Raw genomic sequence first — 19200 nt, 5'->3', positions numbered from 1 at the left:
ACCAGTTTAAAGGACTACCCGCTACTCTTTTCCACCGGATGGCGCTAAACTTTTCTTGGCAGGTAGCGGTGTTCATTTTCATATAGGCCTACTACCAACATTTCATGATAGACACACGGTTGGACACACACACACACACACACACACACACACACACACACACACACACACACACACACACACACACACACACACACACACACACACACACACACACCTTGTCATCTATTACACTGAGGTCACAAAGAACAAAAGCCTAATTCCATGGGTCGATGAGCAACATGTCTTTGGCCCTAGTGTCAACGACATTTACTTTCTAGTTATTATTCTTTACTATTCTTTCTAGTACATCCAAAACCTTCACCACTGCTATTCCTTGTCTTATTGCTGTTGTGAAAAGATATGTTTAATTGTCATTTAACTCAGTCAGATCCAAACTCTTACAAACATAAGTATGTTTATGTGTATTTATTTTCAGAATAAATGATACCTGATTTTCTGAATATTTGTTTGAATAAAATCACTGTAGTAATGTATTACCATTTCTCTGCCTGGTAAACAGAGGGTTATACAGTAACACAGTATATGACTATTATGTAGAGCAGATCTAGGACTGTGGGTCCCGCCCACTGTCCTCCTGCCACCTCCTCCTTCTCTCTCTCTCAGTGGTGTGACAGCATTCCGTACACTCCCCCTTGTGTGTGGAATATCAGATCCCTCTTCCTATTGGTGCCTTCAACCTTCCGTTACTGACCTTTGTTTCAAGCCTCGCCCCCTGAGGCCCATGTGTACGTGAGGGAGAGGGAGTGAGGGAGGGAGCTGATTTCAAAGTGCAACCGGAAAACTGCTCCTTCATACTCTGTACTCTGATAAGTCCAGTAAGAGTAAAATACAGGTTGCACTTTTACATAATCTAAACAGCTATGGATCAGATTCTGGTAAGCATTCATTCCAATGTTGTTACATTTGAGGATATGTTGTCCATTATTTAGCCTGCATAAGTAATTAACAACTATTGAACTAGATTGGTCCAGTGCGTGCCACAGGATTGACCTGCTTATTTTAAGCTGAAATGTATGCATATCATACTTGATCTGGAATAATTTAACAAATATACTTGCAATCAAAATTGTATATGCAACTTAAAGACTTCTTTAAACAGGTGTTTTGCTGTTATTTGACAGACCCTCCCTGTGATAGCGGCCCTGAGCTTGGTGGCAGTGTCAGTGCTGTACCTCCTCTTCAGAGGCTCAGGAGGAACCCAGAAGAAAAGGAAGCTGCTGGTGACTTTGCAGGATGCCACCATCAAATATCCACTCCGTCTTATTGATAAAGAGGTACATTGGAAACACATGCAAACATAAAAGATTGGCTGTGTCATGCCTGCTGAACAAATGTGTGCAGAAGAGGGTTAGGGCAGCTGTGGTCATACTTCATGAAAGGGAAAGTGAAACTTTGAATAACTTACTTTGGATTATCACTATTGACTAGGCCACATACGATTACAAGCTTTTATTTTGGGAACACATTGGTCTCCAAGCCACAAACTGGGCCAGGGAACTATCTCTATCAGAAATTACTTCTTTTTTTTTTTAACATTTGAACATTCATCCTTACTTACTTTGTCATGTTTCAGGAAATTAGTCATGACACCAAGAAGTTTAGATTTGGTTTGCCGTCTCCAACCCATATCCTGGGACTGCCAATAGGTATGAGTACTGGCTATATCTCTCTTGCATCTTCACTCACTGAGTTTAACCAAAGTTAGACAACTCAGTAACTGGTACATAAGGCTTTTCTATCTTTCTCAGCCTTTTCGATATGATCGAGCCGTCATTATAGATACTTTGTGCCAAGTGATTTATCAAAGGACACTATTGTGGGACTTCTCTATGGTCCCTACTAGTCCATACTTGTACCACATTGATATACAAGGCGGTGACGGCGGTCTCTTCCCTCTCACCTCTTCGTTGCCCAGGTCAGCACGTGTACCTCTCCGCCAAAGTCAACGGCAGTCTGACTGTGAGGGCGTACACCCCGGTCACCAGCGACGAGCACCAGGGATACGTGGACCTCGTAGTCAAGGTATGTCCTCACGTCATTATTGCACAATGAAAAACAAACACTGTTTAGTCTTAGGACAATGTTATATTAAAATTAGAACAGCATCTTTGAGAAACTATTTATATTGCATCCTTTTACAAATGAACAACTTTTAAAGGTTGTATGATCAGGATATAGGGTCTTACAAGGAGAAAAGGCTCACGTTGGCAAATTGGATTGATAGCATATGTGCGGAACGTGTCATTGTCTAGGTTTACTACAAGGACTCCCACCCATCCTTCCCCGCAGGCGGGAAGATGTCGCAGTACCTGGACGACATGGCTGTGGGGGACGCCATCGATTTCCGAGGACCTAGTGGCTTGCTAGTGTACAATGGGAATGGTATGTTATGTGTGCAAAGGAGACCGTACTAGACAGTACCATATTGTGGCCAGCAGATGACAGTGTATGTGTATTCTAGGATTTGTGTTGCATGCTTTGTTTATTGCAATTGCTTTGTGATTAAATCCTCCACATCTGTAGGTAAATTCTCCATCCGCCCTGACAAGAAGTCTGAACCAAAGATTAAGACGTTCAAACATATTGCCATGATAGCTGGTGGAACAGGTACATGTACTTTTCTCTTGTAAATAAACGTCATGGGGGTATTCTAGTAATAATAGGCTTTGTTGCATTCCCAAAACTGACTACTGTGGCTGTAGTCAAGCAAATACAATTGATACCATTGGTTTTGTGAACAAAGAAATTATAACACGGTATGTAACGGTAGAAAATGTTACAAATGAAAGTGATTATATTCTTCTCACAGGTATCACTCCAATGTTGCAGCTGATTCGCAGCATCGCAGCAGACCATATGGACGACACAAAATGTTATCTCATATTTGCTAACCAGGTCAGAATCTACAAATGGTTTTTTTTCGATTTCAACTGAAACAAAGTGGATTATGCAGTAATGAGGAAAAGGAAGTACCAAACAACAGTCGTATACTGTTATGAATGAATGAATGATTTATTTCAAATATGCAACAACAAAACAACAATAATAATGCATCAACAGGAGTCAGCCCTAGTGACTCCTGCACTGATAATGCCGCCAAGCACTCTATATAAAAAAATGCTCCAACATATTTGAAAAGGGGTGGGAAGAAGTAAAAACGTGTTCAATCCCACCCCACTTCTTTAAACAATATTAACAGGTCAGAAATCAAAATCAAATCTCAAACTCAAAACTACCTGTTTCCTTCAGACTCATTTCTCATTTTCATGATAACAAATCTATGTATCAACACTTGCGTATCTGTACACCATACAGATACACATAGATACACAGAAGCGTACAACACTTGCATTTCTGTACTCCATACCAATACACTTACACACAACCGTACACACAAACACTTGCATATCTGTACACCATACCAGTACACATAGATGCACACAACGTACCAATATATTTCCTCTAAATCCATACATATACAATCCTTCACATACCCATGTTTCCTACTCACTGACACACTAAAAATGTCAGCCACTCCAACTGCCACTCCAACTGCCACTGTTATGACCGACTTTCTTCGCTGTTTCGCCTGCCAAACACTCCCTTGCAAAATAGAAAAGCTTCAGACCTTGTCTAATACAGCAGGAGCTGCAGGAGGCGTCATTTCCTCCGAAATAATGCAATTTATTGTCAACGTGACCTGGGCTTGTTTTTTGTAAATCCTTATATGACTATGATATAGACTCTGCAATAATGGCACAAACAATATTTAAATGTTTTCCTCTTTAGACTGAGAAAGATATTCTACTAAGAGAAGAGTTGGCAGAGGTGAAGGCTAACCACCCGGATACACTGGAACTATGGTTTACTTTGGATAAACCTCCAAAAGGTAAGTTGGTGTCTGATAAAACCTCATATGAGACCAAACCTCATATGCAGCACATAAAATCAATTTATACAACTGCTGAAAACAGATCCACAATTAATTGCAAACGTATACGTAAGTAAACTAAATGTTTAACTTGGTGCTGTACATGCAGAGTGTAACTATTTATCATTATACCTCCATATTCAAAATCTCTTCAAAAAAGTATGACCTAATGGCAATGAAATATGCCTAATATTAAATAGAATTGCATTTGGAGGGTGGGGCTGGTAAAGAAAACAACGAAGGCTAGGAAGCCATGTTAGGCTCTAAAACAGGGTGTAACTACAGCTGTGTCGTTGGCTCACATTCTTTTTATAATCCTTAAAGCAAATACTTGCATCAAGTATTACATCATGAGAAGCAGTTTAAACTTCAAAAACATTGTGTGTGATCATTAATGGCCCAATCAACATGCACATTAGATGGTAATTGTTATTCACGGTTAAGGTTATTTTTGTTTGCCCTGAAAGTTGTTACTTGTTTTTGTACTAGTTGACACACATTCAGAATACAAAAAAAACGAAAATGTTCTATTTACTTCAGCAAAACATTATCTTGCTGCATGGCACAAAAAGTAGTATTTCTGAATATGGATGTAAAAGTGTATGAAAGCAAGCAAGGTCAACCAAAATCATTATATGTGTTTAGCCTTCATTTGATTTAAATTGTAATCAATTGAAAATTCGTTTCTAGTAGGGTGGAGGCAGAGCCCTTTAATGCATATCTAAATATTGTTTAAATGTGGGGTCGCATCACTTTAATTAATGTTCTCTTCTTCATGTCTTGTCCTCCAGACTGGAGCTACAGTTCAGGATTTGTGACAAGTGACATGATCAAAGAGCACTTCCCGCCTGCATCCAGCGATGTTCTCATCGTCCTGTGCGGCCCACCCCCCATGATTCAGTACGCCTGTCTGCCCAATCTGGAGAAACTGGGCTACAAAACAGACAACATCTTTGCATATTAGAGTAGTCTATGATGTGGCCCAGGGCTACCCTTCATCGTGGCTAACAGTGTTGACAGTGAAGGACACGGCTGGGACTTAGGCCTGTGTCATCTAAAGGGAAGGACTTAATGCAAACACCTGAGGATTGTGAAGTACTTGTGAATGAGTGACCATCAATGGTGGAGTCTTTTGCTGTTCATGTTTTTCATTTTTGTAGTCAACATTATGACCCATACCAACTGTCATGGACTATGAAGTGATTGAGAAAATGCTGTATATATGAGCCTTTGAATAAAAATTAAAAAACAATTGCAAAAAGCTAGGGTGGATCATTAATTTGAAGGAACCTGTTCGACCGAAAAAGAAGATGATAAGCCAGTTAGGTTAAGGGATCTGTTGTTAACAACAATACATGAAGGCACAGGTTGGGGGGACACTTACGGAAAGCGGAACAACTATAAAACCAACATAAAACAGTAGACATTTTGAAGCAACAAAATGTTTATTATACAACCAAATCTAGTAAATCTTGATCCCTCCAAAATCGTATAACCTCCTTGTAACGGACATAATGATCTATTCCCTCTTAGGTATTGATTTATGACATTGACAAAGAAATTGTCAATGTCTTAAGCCAATCATAAGTTAATATGCCAAGCGACTCCGGATGCTATTGATGTTGGCCACATTATGGATCCTCCCCAAATGGGGAACTGTCCTATCACAGATCACCATTTTGGCTTATTCGTTTCCGCATGGGCGTTTCTCACCGGTTTCTATGAAATCTCGACAGACCCTTGCGAAGTTCTTTGATGATGCATGAGTGTTTTAGTGACTGACTTTTAAGAAATATGTTACGCAAACTTACAGGCGGTCTTTTCGAATTGTTAAAAAATACTTCACTTCGTTGTTACCTTGTTTTGATTGTGTACACTTGGATAATTCCTGTTTGCAAAACATCCGAAATCTGTACAGAAAGTTCTCACATATGGGGCCCAGGACTCGAACCCAACGCAGTGTTGCCAGTTCGATACTTCTTTATTCAAGCAGCAACGTCAAAAGGAGAAAACTTCACCAGCTCCCCAGGTAAACAAAAACAATATAAATGAGAGATGTCATCTCCCGTTATCTGGAGCCAGACAAACAATGTTGCACTGTTGTCAATCTATCAGTATCGTCGACTTTCTGAAAACACTATTTGTTCCGATGGCATTGCCTGCACGTGTAATTTAATTCTCACAGCTAACGTATTTAAAAATACAATAGTACACTTATTTACATTATATTATCAATTGACAATGACAAGCAGAATAGAAGGCTATCAAACTGGTTACTGTTGGGTTTGCAAATCCTGAGGGAAACTTCCACTCTGTCTTACTTCCTTAATTTTAGTCGGTTTGTTATACATACTGCCATCAGGACAAAGACAATGCGTAATGATGAATGACAGCACTAGATACATGATATCATACAGGTCTTTAAGCAAAAACCATTATGCACTATTTTGGTTTGTCCTACATACTGTAAATGTACACGAACAGACTCATTATTAGCCTAGATGTGCCCTTTTCTTTCTGTGTGAATGAGATTTATGCATCAATATCAAGTTCTACATACATGCGTTTATAATGATCTTCTTGCCGTCAGAGCATGTTAAAGCAAGTTCAAATGGATGTTGACTTATGCAACAGTAGTAGGATTACAGAAAGGCAATATAATTGTATGTGTTAATCGTTCTTCTAGGGAAAGACACTTTCACAGTGAAGATCAGCCCGCTGCACCCTAAAGATCATGTCCGCATCCACGTCCCGCCGCCCCTGGACAGGGACGATGGCACCTTCCTGGTGCGGTACAGGCTGTACGGCACCTCAGTGAAGGGCCTCAGCATCCAAGTCCTCCACCGCAGCGCTCCGGTGGCCAAGTCACCGTATCTTCTGCAAGGTGAGGCCTGCCTGGTGCTTGGGGCCTTTCTTATTAAAGGTGCTGTAGGAGATTGAAGTGGTATGGTTTGAGTCTCATTTGTAAAAAAGAAAAGAAAAAATCAATAGCCTCGCAATCCTTCCATCCGTTAGTGAATTAGATGATCTGTTTCGAGGTGATCATTTGGTGGCAGGTAGGGAGGGGGCGTTCTTTAGGTTGTTTCATTTTAAAATCTTCCTCTCAACGCTCAAATCATACCTACAGCTCATTTTATGAGCACAGACGGCCCATTGGTTTTGTGGACACCAACACAACATGTGTTCATCGAAATATAATAATAAAATATACATTTCTTTTTTGGATAGTGGTCCCATAAGTAGCCAACGACCATGTCCCCTGGATCGGAGCATGACACGTGTATTCTAGGCCCAATCCCATTTCTACCCCTTCCCCCTTCCCCTTCCCCCTCCCCCTTGTGTTGAAGGGGTAAGGGGACGGGGGAAGGGGTAGAAATGGGATTGGGCCCTAGTGTATGAATTGGATCGGTGACTCCTAACTGTACTTTAAGGACCTGTATATCATGAATACTGCGACTGCCCCGAGGTGGACGCCCCCGTCTGGGAGGGCGTCATGCAATGCCCCGTCTCGGATCCTCAGATCGTGAGGGACCTGTCCTCCTTCCCCGCCGTCGACCTGGGCTACCTGCGTCAGGAGGTCCCCCGCAGGTTCTCCCACAGAGGGGGGCTCATCCACTACGCCGTCCTGGGGAACCGGGTGTACCGCCGCTCCCTCGGGAAGTACACCGACTTCAAGATGTTCTCCGACGAGATCCTGCTCTCGCTGGCCAGGAAGGTAGGTAGGAGCCCCTCTGGCGTGGTGCTCTTTATCCATGCCGCAGGTTCATCTTGGGACCAACACGCCTACTGATGTGTAGCAGGACTAGTTGAAGGCGGCAGCACAGAGCTTTGGTCAGACACCCAATAGGGGCGTGTGGGCGGAGTTACGCCTTGTATCCCATTGGGCAGAGTTTGTGAAGCTTTCAAAAGGGGATTTTTATCAAGTTTACTTCCACGGTGTCAGGTCTAAACAGTGATGATTTGAAACCTTTATCGACACTTTTTCTCAGAATAATGGTGTCCGGCCAGAATGCTTTCTTTTCCCACCTGCTACGGGAAAGGTTTACTAGTGCTGGCCGAATTTGCTATATGAAAGTATGAAGCTCCCAATTCCCCCAGGTTTGAGCTAGCCTGCTGTCAGACTTTAGACAATCAATCTAAAGTCCGATAACTGAAACTCTTTGAGGGTAGACTATCAAATGGAACATACTAATGAAAGCAGTTCAGGTGAGCTGTCCCATTTCACGGTATCTCCTGATTTAATTTTATTCTGAAGGTGCGTTTACCTGACGTGGAGTTCTACATCAACGTTGGAGACTGGCCGATGGAAAAGAGGGCAGTTGGTGCCGATCCCGGGCCGGTTCCCATCCTCTCCTGGTGTGGCTCAGAGGACACCCGGGACATAGTGCTGCCCACGTACGACGTCACCCACTCCACCCTGGAGGCCATGCGAGGCGTGACCAACGACCTGCTGTCAGTTCAGGGCAACACAGGTGAGCCCCACGCCATGGGACACTGGTGACTTCCCTTTTTGGGTTTGCTGGGTGGGACGTCTTTATTCAAATGAACTCACTTCCATGAGTTCCCTCCTAGATTGTAACCACAAAAGCCTGATTTGCTTAGTGCGGACTGTTCTAGTGCTATTAAGTAATCAAATGACATTTCTCCATGGCTGCTTAGATTGGTCTCTAGAACATGGTGGAGAAATGTTATTACAGTCAGCGACTGTAGCATGTAAAAACAGAATACACCGTTCTTTTTAGAGACATAGCTGATGAAGAAAGTGGATTCAGAAATATAAAATAACACCTATTCATCTCATTGAAAAAAATATATAAAATAATGATATAGCCTGTACATAAATTGGTCATCCTGTCTTTCTGTTTGTATCTCACCCTCCACAAGCACCAGTTGATACAGTTTAGTTCTTTGGTTTCTATTCGGGCCCCTCCTCTCCCCTCTGGTAACGTTCCTCTGCTCCTCCTTCCACGGTGTCGGGCCGTCCTGCAGGGCCTCCCTGGGGGAACAAAACGGAGCAGGCTTTCTTCCGCGGTCGGGACAGCCGTGAGGAGCGGCTCTACCTGGCCTCCCTGTCCAAGGAACACCCGGAGCTGCTGGACGCCGGGATCACTGGCTGGTTCTTCTTCAGGGATCGGGAGAAGGAGATTGGAAAAGCACCGCTTGTTGGATTCTTTGACTTCTTCAAGGTGAGGGAATATTACGTTTGAATCTTTTGATAAGGCTTTCCTCTGTGGAGATGGCAGCACGTAGATAATATCGAAGACAGGGCTGTCCCGTCACTAACTCTCGTCTCCTTCCAGTACAAGTACCAGGTGAACGTTGACGGAACGGTGGCCGCGTACAGGTTTCCTTACCTGATGCTGGGCAACAGTCTGGTGCTCAAACAGAGATCTCCGTACTACGAGCACTTCTACGTCCACCTGCGACCGGGCGTGCACTACGTCCCTGTGCAGAGAGACCTTTCCGACCTGGTGGAGAAAATCAAATGGGCTAAAAGCAACGACGCAGAAGTGAAGGAGATAGCAAGGCAGGGCCAGGCTGCAGTCCGCCAGCTGCTGCAGCCCAACCGGCTGTACTGTTATTATTACAAAGTGCTGGAGATGTACTCCAAGCGCCAGACCAGTAGACCCACACTCCACCCGGACATGGAGCTGGTAGCCATGACTGAGGACCTCGCCGCTGCTGCTTGCACATGTGAGAGGAAGAAGGTGGTGGAGGACCGACCCACCATGGCCAAAGTAGAGCTGTAGCAGAAATAGTCTCCCGCCCTTTTGTAGTAATAATAATAATAATAATAATAATGTCCGTATTCAAAGCTCTGATGTTGAAACCTTTCTACCACATTTTGTTGTCGTCATAATTACATGTAACTGGACAGTAACTCGTGGAGACACCAATGTGATGGCCTTGTTATAGACCTGCTCGGGGTCGGGGCCAGCTTGATTCGGTCTGATGTGGAGGAACACACGGATTCTCAAACCTCTGCACAACAACCGCTGCTGAATAACCCCAAACCACCCCCCCTCTCAGACCCCCACAAATTGTACGCTACAGCTCCGCTATATCCAAGCATGCATACTTACAACTAGCCTCTGGGAACCAGAGGAGTCTTGCAAGCTCATGTTTCATCTGCTCGGCAGATAAGGTCTGGCTCCCCTCCCATACAAAAGGATTTCTGCCCGGGAGGAGATAGAGTGACCAATCACAACCGTTTATCTACTAATGAGGTGGGATAAATACCAGGTTGGTTCAATGGAGGTAATTTCAACCACAACAAAGATGGCTACCGCTGCATCACTAGAACAAGAAGCATCTTAATTTAAATGCACAGGTGGGAAAAGGGCAAATGCGAAAGAAACTAAGGCCCATTGAAATGTTTGAGTTCAGGGGTTCAAAAACTTCAATGACTTGACCCAACAGTGAAGGTTTTTATGTTCATTGGAGTGTGTTTGTCCAAGTTTCAGACTTAGGGAATAATTAATTCCCCGAGTCTGTTTTAATTAAATGTTTGTGTGTGCCTCACTACATTATCATGGCAACCAATGGTATTTTAAAGAACTACTCCTTCAACATAAAACCACTATACCCCCTTTACCGGATCATAGTTGTCTCGTGACGAAGCGAAGAGGGCTGTTGATTATCAGCTCTGGAGAAATATAGCTTCAGGCGAGGAACTTTTATTTGCATGCATTGTAGGATATAACATCGAATGGATATTTCCATGGAAACGTAATATAATCATGCCATTGAAAAAGAGTATAGCAGGTTGTTGGCTCTCCAGACCCAGGTGGATGGTGGATGGTGGTCTCCATGGAAACCCTAAAATACATCTCACGTTTGGGAGGCAATTCTCATTAAACTGCCGCGGAATAACCTTCTTTAATACGTCGATGGGAATAACTTGGGAGAGTTTGCCGTACCTGTCGTATCAACTGGTACTTTAACTTTGTAGGACAAAATGCTATTATTTTCAAACTGTCTCTAAATAAAATGTTGGCTTGATTGCAATTTTTGGTACGGAAAATCTGCTGGTTTCTTGTGATTTGTCTAACATTACATTCACAATATTTATTTGCAGATCTAATCTCTTTTTATACTTGATATTCAGTAGGCCCTATGTGTTTTTAATAAAGTCCTGGCCACTGGCTTTTTGTTCGTTGCCATTTATAAGCGTTGTCCCATGTAACTTTAAAATAGAGCATGCTATTAAAACATCCAAGTATCCGGTTGTTTCAAACAAAACAATCTTTGATCAGGGAAAAGCGTAATAATAAATATACAATAAATCCATCTCAAAAACGTTTTGAGAAAGCAAGTTTCTGCAGCCTAGTTTAACCGTTCTTGGGATTTCATTCATTTTATTAGTGATTTCAATTTTCAATTCAATCTGTGGTCTAAAGCATGAACACCGTCACCTTGCCTATAAATTTTAAACATTAGTAAAAGTGCTTTAGACATAGTTATGTAAGGACTACCTTTAAATTATGATGTAGCCTAAGAAGACACAAAATAGAAGGGAGATAATTAAAGACAAAAAACATATATAGTCAAACATGTTACCCTTAATATCTCTTTCAATGTTTGCATTCATTTATATTATTTTTATTGATGTAAACAATAGGCAAATTGGTATCTGGAAGATTGAAAATGACAATTATAGGCTATTCCAAAAAAATGTGTGCTGCAGTGGTATAGTAGCCAATTTAACTTAGGAAAGGTGTTGCAACTTAACTTCATGTAACGCTAATTCCAATGATGGTCAGAGTTTTGAACCACCTCTCTGCTATCATGTCCCCCTCATTTGAACACGGCTATGAAAGAACTTTCCACAGCTGCTCAGTTGAATTTGATTAGCACCGTGAGCGGCTCCTCGTCCTTCTTGGTGGTAATGGTCTGCAACATCCCCGTAGGGGTGTGTAGGTACCGGGAGCCTTTAAAGAAGTTCTCAATCAGATCCCGGTCGATCTTATCAACCTTCCCGACGGCGGCCTGGAAGTTGTTGCTGAGCACGCCGTAGATCTTCCCCGTGTCGTTCTTCCGTCCCATGAACAGGAAGAGCGCGTAGCAGTCCTTACCGATGGACGCGCAGAAGTCCACCATCCTCTCGCACACCGTCTTGTTGCTGGACTCCTGCTGGGCCATCTGCAGGGACTCGGTGCGCCCCTCTGGAGGGTAATCCTCCGCGATGCCCTCCCTGTCGGGCAGGTGCAGCACCCTGACGGCGATCTGAATGCGAGGGTTCTTGGTGGGCCTCTCCAGGACGGCCCACACCCAGTCGGCCCCCAGCAGGATGCGCTGCTCAGGGGTCATCACGGTGCAGTTGAAGTGGTCCGTCATGTTCAGGCTGAGGCTCTGACCGATGTAGGTCATGAGGAAGATCTGCAAATATTAACTGTCAAAATTAACTTCTAAGGGACGTGAGGACAATGGATTTTGGTAACATTTTTGTTAGTAGGCCTACAAGTAACGAGGACAAATGCATTTTTTCAGCAGCTCCGTCATATAAATGCATAATTTAGCAAATATCTTGGAAGTAGCTACATATATGTAGGTAGCTGTTCACCAGGGAGAAGTTTTGGTTATATGCTACCATTGTTCAAAGTAAACATGATAAAATGAAGGGATTGAAAGCATATTGCATTTGTCAGTATTGGCATTTATCCTATTTGGTGTGTTCTTCTATTTCGTTACCTGAGTGAGCACCTCGGGAGTGGGGTGGAACTTGTCCTCTGGGTCTTTGAAGAGCAGGTACTCCTGGGTCCTGGAGCAAGCCTTTGCAATACAGTCGCTGTAGAGGGGGATGAAGTCATCGGTGTTGGTGAGGTTGGGTCGCCACAGGGTGGCGAAGATGTTGGGCTTGGGGGACCCCTCAGTGCTGCTGGTGTCCGGGGGGGGCCTCTTCTGGAGAGAGGCTCGGAAGGACGACAACAACTTGCTGTTCACAAAGGGGTTGGCCAGGGGCTTAATGCTGCTGCTGCTGCTGCTGCTGCCGTTGCTGCCATTGCTGCTCACTTCCATGGTGGCTGGTCGGTGTGTCTGTGGGTGAGTTGAGGTGGAGGACAGGCGTCTGGTCCGATGTTGGTTTCTCGAATGCACTGAAGGCACCACAAACAATAATTAATAATCACACCGTTATTGCTCACCATATGGCGCCCACCATAAGGACAATCATTATTATTGGTATTTCTGCAAGTGCATTTCAATTGTAAAATGTAAGCAGTGAAGTGACTACAACCACCTCCACCAAACTATAACACACTATAACAAGGAGCTAGCAGAGAGAAGCACTCACCGGGATGCTAGTGTCTGTGGGGTCCAGTAGTGCTCTGCCTCCTCTTCTCTCCAGCGGCCCTGCTGAGACGCACAGCCAGGTGAGCCCAACCTGACGCTTCACTGGTCCACTTGGGTGTCAAAGGTGGCAGGCAAGGCAGGCGGGTTTAGTAAAATAAAAGAGAAGACCCCTAGCCAGCAGCAGAGTGATTCTACGAGGGTGACTCCTTGTTAGCACTGGCGCAGCTTATGAGGCAGGTATTTAATTATGTCAACAGAAGACTCAACTTACCTGTTGGGTTTGAGTGACAGCATCTCGGGAGGGCTTAGCCGGGGGGTTGAGGAGGAGGGCGGGGGAGGGTTAATTAGTGAGTAAACAACGCAAATGTTTCGTTTTGAGGACAGAAGGCGCACTGGTAGATCTTGGGGCCGGAAGCCAATGAAGTTTACTTAATGAGGTCATGGCAGGGGAGAGGCGGTGGCTTCTATCAATACTGTTCAGGGAACACCCCAACAGGTTCCGAAGTAATCTTCACATTGGGGTTTGGGGACACAGAGATGACACTGTGTCAAACAGTGTCAACTGGTAATGATGTCCTGGAGCCATGTCCATCTAGAGTGCTTGGCCTGTAGTGTATTCTATAGTTATAGGTCCTAATGTTTGACAAAACAGCACAAGAATTTGTGCCTTTGGCTGTGTTTCATCGTTGTTTTTTGATTTAATTATACTTTCACTTCCTCTCAGGGACGCTGGAAGTCAGTCCGAGGGGGGGGTGCTGAGAGAGAGTCTATATAATGACGTCATAATAAATGCTGTGCAACATCCATTGTTTACAGAGACGAGATGACTGGTGACGTCACATTCAGGGCTCCGCTCCTGATAAACACTCTACTGGTGTGTAAAAAGAGTTCTGCCAACTAGCCACTGTTATTCACAAACGTTAGCAACAAGTAAACAATGTGGAAATTAGAGTCAACTCGAGATACTGTGCTGAATTTCACACACTAACAACATGTCGACAAGCTGTTGCGGTCCGTGATCATACACAGTGTTATAACAAGGATTCAGGAGGTTATTTCTAAAGGTTTACGAAGGAAAGTGACAATAAAAGAAAGCCTTCATTTTCATAATGTAATATAAGGGGTAACACTGTCGCTTTATGTCGGTCGTCATGAAAAAAAGCCTAGGGGGTAACACTGTTGTTTTTCTTTGGTCGTCATGAAAAAAAGCACAAGGGGTAACACTGTCGTTTTTTATTGGTCGTCATGAAAAAAAACATAAGGAGGTTAACACTCTAAACAGCTCAGGTTCGGATCCCTGCAAAAACGTAGACAGGGGTAGCACTGTCATTTTTTATTGGTCAACATGGAAAAAACATGAGGGGTAACTGTCGTTTTTTATCAGCCGTCATGAAATAAACATAAGGGGTAACACTGACGATATTTATCAAATAAAACATAGGGGTTTAAACACTGTTGTTTTTCTTTGGTCGTCATGAAAAAAAACACAAGGGGTAACACTGTCGTTTTTTATTGGTCTTCATGAAAAAAAACATAAGGGGTAACACTGTTGTTTTTATCAAATGAAACATGAGGGGTAACACTGTCGATATTTATGAATTAAAACATAGGGGGTAACACTGTCGTTTTTATCAAATGAAACATGAGGGGTGACACTGTCGTTTTTTATTGGTCTCCATTGTCGTACATAACTACAGACATACTGGGTTCAAGTCCGGTTGAAGTCCTCTGTTGGAAGACTCTTATCTCTATTTCATGCAAATTATAAAGTCCAGTATAACCATTGTGTTGACTTTATTCGGTGTCTTGATGGTGCATTGATAAGTTAGGAGGTTAACAATCTCAACAGCGCAGGTTCGGATCCCTGCAAAAACGTAGACAGGGGTAGCACTGTCATATTTTATTGGTCAACATGGAAAAAACATGAGGGGTAACTGTCGTTTTTCATCAGCCGTCATGAAATAAACATAAGGGGTAACACTGACGATATTTATCAATTAAAACATAGGGGGTTAACACTGTTGTTTTTCTTTGGTCATCATGAAAAAAAACATAAGGGGTAACACTTTCGTTTTTTATTGGTCGTCATGAAAAAAAACATAGGGGGTAACACTGTCGTTTTTTATTGGTCGTCATGAAAAAAAACAAGGGGTAACACTGTCGTTTTTATCAAATGAAACATGAGGGGTGGCACTGTCGTTTTTTATTGGTCTTCATGAAAAAAAACATAAGGGGTAACACTGTCGTTTTTTATCGTCCGTCATGAAATAAATATAAGGGGTTACACTGTCGATTTTTATCGGCCGTCATGAAATAAATATAAGGGGTTACACTGTCGATTTTTATCAAATAAAACATAGGGGGTGACACTGTTGTTTTTCTTTGGTCGTCATGAAAAAAAACACAAGGGGTAACACTGTCGTTTTTATCAAATGAAACATGAGGGGTAACACTGTCATTTTTATCAAATGAAACATAAGGGGTAACATTGTCGTTTTTTATCGGTCGTCATGAAAAAAACATAAGGGGTAACACTGTCGATATTTATCAATTAAAACATAGGGGGTAACACCTTCGTTTTTATCAAATGAAACATGAGGGGTAACACTGTCGTTTTTTATTGGTCTTCATGAAAAAAAACGTAACACTGTCGATATTTATCAAATAAAACATAGATGGTAACACCGTTGTTTTTCTTTGGTCGCCATGAAAAAAAACAAAAGGGGTAACACTGTCGTTTATTATTGGTCGTCATGAAAAAAACCATAAGGGGTATTACTGTTTTTTTTTATGGGTCGTCATGAAAAAAAACACAAGGGGTAACACTGTTGTTTTTTATTGGTCGTCATGAAAAAAACATAAGGGGTAACACTGTTGTTTTTTATTGGTCGTCATGAAAAAAACCATAAGGGGTAACACTGTCGTTTTTTATCGGCCGTCATGAAATAAATATAAGGGGTAACACTGTCGATATTTATCAAATAAAACATAGGGGATGACACTGTTGTTTTTTATTGGTCGTCATGAAAAAAAACATACGAGGTAACACTGTTGTTTTTCTTTGGTCGTCATGAAAAAAAACACAAGGGGTAACCCTGTCGTTTTTATCAAATGAAACATGAGGGGTAACTGTCGTTTTTATCAAATGAAACATAAGGGTTAAACTGTCGTTTTTTATTGGTCGTCATGAAAAAAACATAAGGGGTAACACTGTTGTTTTTCTTTGGTCGTCATGAAAAAAAACACAAGGGGTAACACTGTCGTTTTTATCAATTAAAACATAGGGGGTAACACTGTCGTTTTTATCAAATGAAACATGAGGGGTGACACTGTCGTTTTTTATTGGTCTTCATGAAAAAAACATAAGGGGTAGCACTGTTGTTTTTTATTGGTCGTCATGAAAAAAACCATAAGGGGTAACACTGTTGTTTTTTATTGGTCGTCATGAAAAAAAAATAATAACTTGTTTTTTATTGGTCGTCATGAAAAAAAACATAAGGGGTAACTCTGTCGTTTTTATCGGCCGTCATGAAATAAACATAAGGGGTAACACTGTCGATATTTATCAAATAAAACATAGATGGCAACACCATTGTTTTTCTTTGGTCGCCATGAAAAAAACCATAAGGGGTATTACTGTTGTTTTTTATTGGTCGTCATGAAAAAAAACACAAGGGGTAACACTGTTGTTTTTTATTGGTCGTCAGGAAAAAAAACATAATGGGTAACTCTGTCGTTTTTTATCGGCCATTATGAAATAAACATAAGGGGTAACACTGTCGATTTTTATCAAATAAAACATAGATGGTAACACCGTTGTTTTTCTTTGGTCGCCATGAAAAAAAACACAAGGGGTAACACTGTTGTTTTTTATTGTTCCTCAGGAAAAAAAACATAAGGTGTAACACTGTTGTTTTTTATTGGTCGTCATGAAAAAAACATAAGGGGTAACACTGTTGTTTTTTATTGGTCCTTTTATTTTATTTTTATTTTTATTGGTTTTATTGTTCATTTGATAGATATGGCCCAAACACACATAGAAGGATTTGGATAGAAAGTTAACGCTTAGGGCTTTTGGAAGCAAGGAAGAGCTGTTGTGAGAAACATATCCCAATGCCACTTTTTGAAAGAACAAGTAAACATTAAATCTATTCAAACGCTTTGATATTAACATTTCTGCAGAGAATATAATTTTTTTAAAAGTTTTCAACTGAGGTGATCTGTGGCTGGAGGACGTGGCTTCAGGCACAGGTGTGGGGGTAACGTCAGGAAACAGGTATTGGTGTCCGTTGGCAGCCCTTAGCGAGTCAGTAGTGGGAGTCCCTTCAAACTAGAGCCATTTGAGAGTGTCTCAGCTCCTCCCGTGTCTGGTCTAGCTGTAGCAGGTACTGGAAGCAAAGCATCATGGGAGTGGCAAAGGGTTAGATCGGTTGTGGGAGGCGGAGAGGGAGTTTCATTCTACAGCTGGTTAAGAAGCAAATTATTAGCCCGAAAAATACTTAAATTATCACTGTCCTGTAGAAATTATGAATTTGTTTTCTTTCATATTGTATCAAGCAAAACACATCTACATTCTTTAGATAAGTTGCTTATTATTTATGTCTATTTGACATTAAAATAAATGAAAACTAAAAAGTTCCCACACTAAAGTTTTCAATGAAACATCAGCAATATTTATTGAATGTATGGATGTATGTATTGATTTACTATGCATCAAAATGCAAGGTACCAACTGTCTTCATATGTGTAAATAAGTGAATGAGTGTTTAGAGGAAGGGGACACTTACTGTGAGGTTATTGATGCTGTTAGATAGGGCTTCTATTTCTAAAAGGGTTCCCGCCATCTGCAACACACACATGTGTTATTCTGAGTGCATTCTGAATTTAATATTATGACCCTGTCAATCTCTCAATATTAATGATAACACCAATGAAGGACACATCTGCCATATGCTCTGCAAAACCAGAACAAGGTATCATTAGTTTACCTTATTGGAGTCCTGTTCAAACCCAGAACAAGGTATCATTAGTTTACCTTATTGGAGTCCTGTTCCAACCCAGAACAAGGTATCATTAGTTTACCTTATTGGAGTCCTATTCAATCCAAGCACAGCAGTCTTATGTGAGAGGCTTGTGTGATGGCGTTGGGTGGCGGCGAGGGGGGAGCAGCCAGAGAGGGTATGGATGATAATGGAGTCAGAGTTAGTTGATGCAGGGTTCCCTGGTTGCATGCCAGGGGCATCTTGGAATGAGGTGGTTTAACAAAGCAGCACGCCACACGTGTTCCTGCTTCTCATGTTCTCTTAAGGAAGTGAACGGAATAACTTGATGAAGACTACCGGCATCAAGTTATTCATCACAAGGAGAAATAATTATATGGCGAAATAACAAATCACTTACTTTGACCTGATGATCTGACATAATATACGATGCTAAACTTTATATGATTGCCACTTACTGAAAATATATTTAGGGAAGCCTTGAACCTTAAAGTCAATCTATATGCTCACGTAAATTGTCACTATACAGAATAGAGAAAAAAACACATTTATATATTTAAGTCAAAGGGGTAGGATATATATTTATTGATTTACATCTACCATTACCACAGGACAGCCTCTTTTATTGAAGGAGTATTTTTTTACCTATAAAAATACTATAACAATCAAATATGAAAATCAAAGTACAAAATAAATGTTTTCAGCTTACACACTGTGTCATATATCTGTTCCTCTCATTTATTTTGTGCTCACATAAATATTAAATAAAATCCCTCTTAAAAAAGTATGCAAATATTGCACGCGGCTCATTTCTTCAACTCTGTGTCCTAGTTCCACAATACAGAACTAGTTGGACAATACATTTGTTTAAAATGAACTCTGTGGCTGAATTACACACACAATTACAAAATAGAT

General features: G+C 41.7%; 4 protein-coding genes across 17 annotated transcripts in view; 2 read left to right on the top strand and 2 right to left on the bottom strand.

Moving 5' to 3' along the window:
- The first annotated feature begins 778 nt into the window (after positions 1-778).
- Positions 779-5256, top strand: cyb5r2 (cytochrome b5 reductase 2). Its single transcript, XM_030366054.1, has 9 exons — positions 779-938; positions 1185-1337; positions 1637-1709; positions 1979-2085; positions 2316-2445; positions 2587-2670; positions 2873-2958; positions 3853-3952; positions 4786-5256. The coding sequence occupies exons 1-9, from the start codon at positions 924-926 to the stop codon at positions 4956-4958; spliced, it is 921 nt and encodes a 306-aa protein (XP_030221914.1). The 5' UTR covers positions 779-923; the 3' UTR covers positions 4959-5256.
- Positions 5257-5706: 450 nt separating this feature from the next.
- Positions 5707-11002, top strand: poglut3 (protein O-glucosyltransferase 3). Its single transcript, XM_030366053.1, has 6 exons — positions 5707-6023; positions 6681-6878; positions 7426-7709; positions 8250-8466; positions 8984-9180; positions 9295-11002. Exons 1-6 carry the CDS (start codon positions 5789-5791, stop codon positions 9742-9744), a joined length of 1581 nt encoding a protein of 526 aa, XP_030221913.1. The 5' UTR covers positions 5707-5788; the 3' UTR covers positions 9745-11002.
- A 139-nt stretch (positions 11003-11141) lies between these two features.
- On the bottom strand, positions 11142-13504 carry rep15 (RAB15 effector protein). Its single transcript, XM_030366055.1, has 3 exons — positions 13287-13504; positions 12686-13089; positions 11142-12373 (listed from the first exon to the last, which is right to left on the bottom strand). The coding sequence occupies exons 2-3, from the start codon at positions 13010-13012 to the stop codon at positions 11831-11833; spliced, it is 870 nt and encodes a 289-aa protein (XP_030221915.1). The 5' UTR covers positions 13013-13089; positions 13287-13504; the 3' UTR covers positions 11142-11830.
- A 5332-nt stretch (positions 13505-18836) lies between these two features.
- ppfibp2b (PPFIA binding protein 2b) overlaps positions 18837-19200 on the bottom strand; it is a 51718-nt gene continuing 51354 nt past the window's right edge. For all 14 annotated transcript variants that reach the window (XM_030365337.1, XM_030365336.1, XM_030365339.1 and 11 more), the window contains one exon: positions 18837-19200. This exon is cut by the window's right edge and continues 871 nt beyond it. The gene's annotated coding sequence lies outside the window, so the exon portion shown is untranslated.

This window comes from Gadus morhua, chromosome 9, assembly GCF_902167405.1.
Source record: "Gadus morhua chromosome 9, gadMor3.0, whole genome shotgun sequence".
In the NCBI taxonomy this organism is placed as follows: domain Eukaryota; kingdom Metazoa; phylum Chordata; class Actinopteri; order Gadiformes; family Gadidae; genus Gadus; species Gadus morhua.
Note: the sequence above shows the minus strand (reverse complement) of the source record. Positions and strands in the feature narration are given on the sequence as shown.